Source organism: Otolemur garnettii, unplaced genomic scaffold (genome assembly GCF_000181295.1).
Source record: "Otolemur garnettii isolate 467f Iridium unplaced genomic scaffold, OtoGar3 scaffold00078, whole genome shotgun sequence".
Lineage (NCBI taxonomy): Eukaryota > Metazoa > Chordata > Mammalia > Primates > Galagidae > Otolemur > Otolemur garnettii.
Genome location: NW_003852473.1, coordinates 309,420 through 316,222, shown reverse-complemented (window position 1 = coordinate 316,222; position 6,803 = coordinate 309,420). Strand labels below are relative to the sequence as shown.

General features: G+C 36.0%; 1 protein-coding gene across 1 annotated transcript in view; it reads left to right on the top strand.

The window, feature by feature from the left end:
* Nucleotides 1-4,887, top strand: part of TTC14 (tetratricopeptide repeat domain 14) — a 15,665-nt gene extending 10,778 nt beyond the window's left edge. Inside the window, exons 10-12 of the mRNA XM_003794272.3 lie at nucleotides 1,392-1,509; nucleotides 2,442-2,551; nucleotides 3,426-4,887. Coding sequence (XP_003794320.1) covers nucleotides 1,392-1,509; nucleotides 2,442-2,551; nucleotides 3,426-4,344 — 1,147 coding nt within the window. The 3' untranslated portion in view covers nucleotides 4,345-4,887. The remainder of the gene's footprint in view (nucleotides 1-1,391; nucleotides 1,510-2,441; nucleotides 2,552-3,425) is intronic.
* Nucleotides 4,888-6,803: the final 1,916 nt, after the last annotated feature.

Sequence of the window (6,803 nt, the reverse complement as noted above, 5' to 3'; positions counted from 1 at the left end):
TTTTTTTCTTTGAGAAAATTTCTTTTTCTTTTTTTCTTTCTTTTTTTTTTTTTTTTCATTCCACTATGTCACCCTGGGTAGAGTGCTGTGGCATCACAGCTCACAGCAACCTCAAACTCTTGGGCTTAAGCGATCCTCTTGCCTCAGCCTCCCAGGTAGCTGGGAATACAGGCACCCACCACAATGCCTGGCTATTTTTTGTGGCAGTTGTCGTTGTTTAGGTGACTCAGGCCACATTCGAACCCACCAACTTCTGTGTATGTGACTGGCGCCATAACCACTGTGCTACAGGTGCCGAGCCTCTTTGTTAATTTTCTGTCTGGATGATCTGTCCAGAACGTAGAGAGTTGAAGTCACCAGTGATTATTGTATTAGAGTCCATCTCTCTCCTTAGTTTTTGCATCTTGAGTAGCAAGACTAAAAAAAAACCTATCAAATGTAACAATAATGACTGAGAGACAGGTGGTATTAAAAAATAGGGATAGAAACAACAAAAAGTTAGAAAGCAGGGAGGGCATGCAGCTAAAGGACAGAACTTCTGTTAGATGTGTCTTTGCTTGTTTATATGTTGGTGCAGAGTTGTCATATATTTAAAATAATTAGTTACAAAATGCCTTTGTAAGTCTCATGGTAACCTCAAATCAAAAAGCTACACTAGATGCACAGAAAATAAAAAGCAAGAAATTAAAACATACTTTCAGAGAAAAATCACATTTAGCAAAGACAGGAAGGAAAGGAGAGTGGACCACAAGAGCAGCATGAATCAAAGAACAGCACGGTAATATGGTAATAAACCCTTACCTACCAATAGCAGCATTGAAGGTGAATGGACAGAGCCCTCCAGTCAAAAGCATATGGTGGCTCAGTGAATTAAGAGTAAGTGCTAACTGTATGTTGCCAAACACATTTCACCTACAAAGGCACATAGACTGAAGAAGATAGAAAAAGGTATTCTATGCAAATAGGAACCAAAAACATGCAGGAGTAGCTAAACTTGTATCAAATAAAACAGATTTCAAGACAAAAACTATAAAAAAGGGACAAAGATAAAGGTCATTGTATAATGATAGAGGGGTCAGTTCATCAAGAGTATGTAACAGTTCTAAGTATATGCGTACCCAACACCGGAATAGTCAGATATGTAAAGCAGATGTCCAGGTTACAATATGGCTTTAGTTACTAGTAATAAATTTCTGATTCTTATGTGGTCTCTTTATCAAACAAATTATAACAAAAAGCATATGATTTAAATAGTGTTCATTTTGGAAAATAATTTGCAAAGTGTGGTTTTTCTCTAATAAGTTCTCTTATATAAGCTTCTGACCTATATGTATATATTGATTACTTGTGTAGTTCTCTAAAAAAATCTATAAATTTTATTTCAAATTTAGGTTAGAAGAAGAAGAAAAGTTTTTAAATGCTGAAAGTTACTATAAGAAAGCTTTGGCTTTGGATGAGACTTTTAAAGAGGCAGAGGATGCGTTGCAGAAACTTCATAAATATATGCAGGTGATTCTTTATTTCCTCCTAGAAATTTAATGATATTCAAATTAATGCCAAAATTTCATTTCTCTCCAGGGAAAACTATGCTAGATGACTTAAGTGAGGCATTATGAAAAGTTTCTTTCTAGTTACAGCTTTTTCCCATTGAGTTTGAACATTACTTCATAGTGCCTCTTTTTCATTTGTTTATACTCAAAAGTAAAAATAGCCCTATGAGAAAATTTCTATTGCCTAAATTTGGTACTCGGTTTTGAGAACTGTCCTGATGAGTGAGCTTACATCATAAAATTATCAGTGTTGCTACTGTGATTGAGCTAGTTATAAAAACCTTTGAGACATACTTTAAACTGTCTTTTCCTGTAATACTGATGATGATGTTTTCTCATGCATTTTCTTCTGAATTGGACCATTGCTGCTGTGTCTGTGACATCTGGTGCTGCTCATCCCCATCCACAAACTGGAAAATGATTTCTTATGTAATCATGCATCCAACTGGGCTGTGCTATTTTTAAAATGGTTTGTATTTGAACATGGTGATTCCCCCCTCTTTTCACATTATTGGAATGTTTTTGTTTGAATTTTATTTGTAAAATTTATGTTCTGTTTAAATTTTCAATTTTTAAAAATAATCTTTCATGTACTTTACGTCTCACCGTTCTTGCACTCTGGGTCATGGGTACCACTGCAATGGCCTCCCCTTTTTTCATGGGATACCAACTGCAATATGGTCCTCAATACTGTTCTGGCCATTTCAATGATTAATGCCAAACATTTATGTGATTAATTTTTTTATGTTAAATACTTGTTTAATGCTGGCTATATGGTGATTTGGTTTTACTAAATTGGGTTTCTGGTTGGGGTGGTTATTTGAATATTGTGTTTTTACATATTCTGCTGTTTTTAACGTGTGGTTTTTTTCGATATCTGGGTTCTAAAAGAAATCTTTGGAATTAAGAGAAAAACAAGCTGAAAAGGAAGAAAAGCAGAAAACAAAGAAAATAGAAACAAGTGCAGAAAAGTTGCGTAAGCTCTTAAAAGAGGAGAAAAGGTAAACTGTAATCTTCAGTATTTTTTAACCTAAGGCAACTACTGAGTTGAACCTAAAGTGCCATTGAATAAAGTAAGTAAAATAGTAAAAGCATCTCAAATGGTAATCAATGCCTGATAAGAATTTTTAGCAAATGTATATTCTACACATTTTTCTATTAAAGAGATAAAGTAATGTAGAATGTTAAGATTAGAACTCCATAGGGAAAAAAGAAGAAGAACTTACCTTAGAATTAAAATATAGAATAAGTTATTTTAGTTATCTGTATTTGGGGGAAGAAATGTTTTAAAACTAGAGCAGTGATTCCCATCTCGGAGTGCTTCTGCTCCCCAGGGGACATTTGGCAATGTGTAGAGATATTTTGTCATAACTGGTAGGTACTATTGGCATCTCGTAAGTAAAGGTTGGGGGTACTCCCACAATGGTCAGAATAGCCTCTACCCCCACCCCCAACAAAGAATTATTTGACCCAAAATATCATAGTGCAAAGATGGCAAAACCATGAACTCCAGAGGTAGACAGAAAACTTTGGTTTCTCTCATTTATGTGTTTAGATCATCTTGAGTTTTTAAGGTAGTAATGGCAGAGTCTACTGTGTGTTTCAGAATTGATGGATTTGCTTACAGTGTTATCTTTAGCATTTTTCCCTAAAAGTTCTGCTTGATAGCAAAATTAGATCTTGTAGTAATTGAGATTATATCACCTGAGCCACAGCTTTTATGAAATTTTTAAAAGAAAGAAGTAGAACCAAAACCTTTATAAATAACTTAAGATTTTTATACTTTTTAAAAGAAAGAAGTAGAACCAAAACCTTTATAAATAACTTAACATTTTTGTACTTATCATGTCTGATGAGTTAACTACATTTTTTTAGGTTAAAGAAGAAAAGAAGAAAATCAACATCTTCCTCTTCAAGTGGTTCTTCTGATGATGAATCACTTTCTTCGTCATCATCCTCTTCCTCTTCTGGCCACAAAAGGCATAAGAAACGTAAGAGGAACCGCTCAGAGTCTTCTCGCAGTTACAAAAGGCATTCATCTAGGGCATCCTCAAGTCAGATGGATCAGAATAGGAAAGATGAGTCCTACCCAGTTCCAACTAACACATCAGCATCTTTTCTTAACCATAAACAAGAAGTGGAAAAACTACTAGAAAAGCAGGATAGGTTACCGTATCCAAAGACACAGATGAAAGAGAAAGATAGATGCCCTCTCTCTTCATCTTCATTTGAAATCCCGGATGATCTTGGAGGTAGGTCTGAAGATCCGAGAGATTTTTATGATAGCTCTAAAACCCAGGCGTGCAGTAGCAAAACAGAAAAGCCATATAAATCAGATAGACATTTTTCCAGTAGAAGAAATTCCTCAGATTCCTTCTGTAGGAATTCAGAGGATAAGGTGAAAACTTACGGTTATAGGAGATTTGAAAAGGATATCGAGGGAAGGAGAGAGCACTCTAGAAAGTGGGAGCCGGGGTCCCTGAGGTCTTCCACCTCACCAGCCAACTCAGACAACACGTGGAAGTCAGTTGAAAAATACAAAAAATACACTTACTCTGGATCACGTGATTTCAACAGACATGAACAAAGGTATCGATTCAATACAAATCAAGTAGACTATGAAAAAGAGGACAATTATGGGGAGGACATCAAAACAGAGGTTTCAGAAGACGGACTAAACAGCAAAGAGCATTCAGAAAGCAAGGTTAAAAAAAATTTACCTCAGAATTTACTCAACATATTTAATCAGATAGCTGAATTCGAGAAAGAAAAAGGAAGTAAGCCAAAAAATTAATATGCCAAGGAAATCACCTTTATACTAAATGCTGTTAATTAGAATTTGGGGGTGTTTGTTCATAACAGTTCAGTGTAAAAATCACTGCTCCTAAAATTATTTGTATAGATTACAGAGAGTGAATGTTTTTTAGCTTTTCTCAAATTTTATTCATTTCAGTTGTAGGTGCCTTTGTCACAGCTTTATTTTTAGGCTTTTTATTTGTATGTTGATGTACAGTATATTTTTTACCCTGAAGATAATTTTCTGAAAGTATTGTTTTTTCATCATATTGTGATGTATGAGAATTCCTGGGTTCACCATGTTCTGCTGTTTGAGAGAGAATTAAATTTGTGCATGGAACACTTAGATCATTTTCATCAAAAATGATTTCATTCTTTTTTCTGTTAAAAGCCCTCAGCTTCTGAAAGAGATTTTATGTTTAAACGTTTGATTATATATCATTTGTTTAAATATTAAATTTTTTTGCAGTTTTATTTGAGATGCTGGTAATGTGTCTTAATTTGTTTCTAACGTCTGATTTAATTAAAAACGATTTATGAATTGTTACTTTAACAAGTCCTTAGAAATAAGATCATGAAAGTTGAATAGGAGCCCATTTTGCTTATTTCTTCATTATTGTTTCATCTTATTGCCAGCATTGTACCCCTAAGAAATGTAACTTTAAATATTGGTAAAGCCCTTAAAAACTGTATACATTCCAGGCAAAAATAGATCAGGAAAAAAAAAAGGAATCCTTTCAGCCAAAAGCACAGGCAGAGAAGTACACCGAATCTCCTTTTTTCTCTAGGGCAAGAAAATTAAGAAGCTGTCCTCGTATTACAAACGTGCACGAGGTGTGCTTCTCAATAGTGTAGGTCTGGCCTGCGGGTCTGCTTTTCTTCTTGCCATCTCCTCTCCCTTGGTGCTTCCCTGATGCCGCCTTTTTCGGGGTCTGAATAAATAACTAGATCCAGCAGAGCCTGGTTTTTACTTGGTGTGAATCCCAGTATTTGTAGCAAACAAAGGAAGGGACTTGGGTGATAAAGATTCTCCCAAAATTATTAAAAACAATATACCATACTCTTCGGGGGATAGAGCTAGGAGTCAGAGGTGATGCTAGGAATCTTAATCTTTCCAGTTTAAGAGTCTAGAATCAGTAAATGATTTGAATACTCATGATGATGCATGGGTACAGGTAGGTGGGTAGATGGATATCCATCTATAAAAGATTTAAATGAAAGAATGATTGAGGAAGAAGAGTCTTGCCGACAGTAAAATACCCACACTTTAAGTACTGAGTGTGTACTGTTTGTCCTGCAAACTCCAGAGATGGGGGCCTAGTGGAAAATCTGAAATTTGTTTTGCAATTGAACAGGGAAAAGAAAGTCTGGTAGAGAGCAATAGATGCTGCCAGTAGAAATAGGCTGTTACTCAGGGGGTGGTGTTTATACCACGTTCACCTTAAAACAGTCCTCAAGTCTATGTATTAATAGCATTAGTATCTTTATATAGTCCTGCACAGTGGTGTTTGTAATTTTTATATATTTATATATATATATATATTCTTTTTTTTTTTTTTTTTTGAGACAGAGTCATTATGTCCTCCTCGGGAGAGTGCTGTGACATCACAGCTCACAGCAACCTCCAACTCCTGGGCTTAAGTGATTCTCTTGCCTCAGCCTCCCAAGTAGTTGGGACGACAGGCGCCGGCCATAGCACCCAGCCATTTTTGGTTGTAGTTGTCATTGTTTGGCAGTCCAGGGCTGGGTTTGAGCCCGCCAGCTCTGGTGTATGTGGCTGGTGCCCTAGCCGCTGAGCTACAGGCACAGAACCCATAGTGGTGTTTTTAGAGAATATAAACTACCTCTTGACTTTTTATAATCCCTAGTATAGCTTCTAATTTCACACACACCATTGTATGTCAAAGTGAGGATAGTACCTTACGCTGCAGGCTGCCTGCATTGAGGAATTCCATCTTTCCTAGGCCTTCTGGGAAATATTATTTAAGCAGAGTACACAAACCACTTTAAGGATATATTCAGCAAGCCCATCACAAGAAAAAAGTATTGGGATTTATATTGTCAAGAATTCCTAGTGACTAACGTCAGCGATTTCTCTCAACATCAGTATATGTAGTTTGTACATATGTAGGCTGGCTGTAGAGAGGTTGATCTCCTGCCTCATTAGTTAGCATTATTAAACTGAAAATAGAGCTGTTCTCTTAGGGTTAAGTACAGACTTGCACACTGGCCTCTAAGAACCTAATTATTCCACAAATACTTGGTAACTTTTGGATGTTGATTCAATAATAGGTAAAAGTTACTATATTGCAATTGCTACATCAAGCCCTGTGCGTTTTGCATCTATTATCCAATAATTTCAATAGACTTGTCTGTAGGTAACTTACTCTGTATTACAAATGAGGGGAAAAGGCATAGAGAAGTAACTGCCCAAAGTCACAGAGCTAACTTAAGACA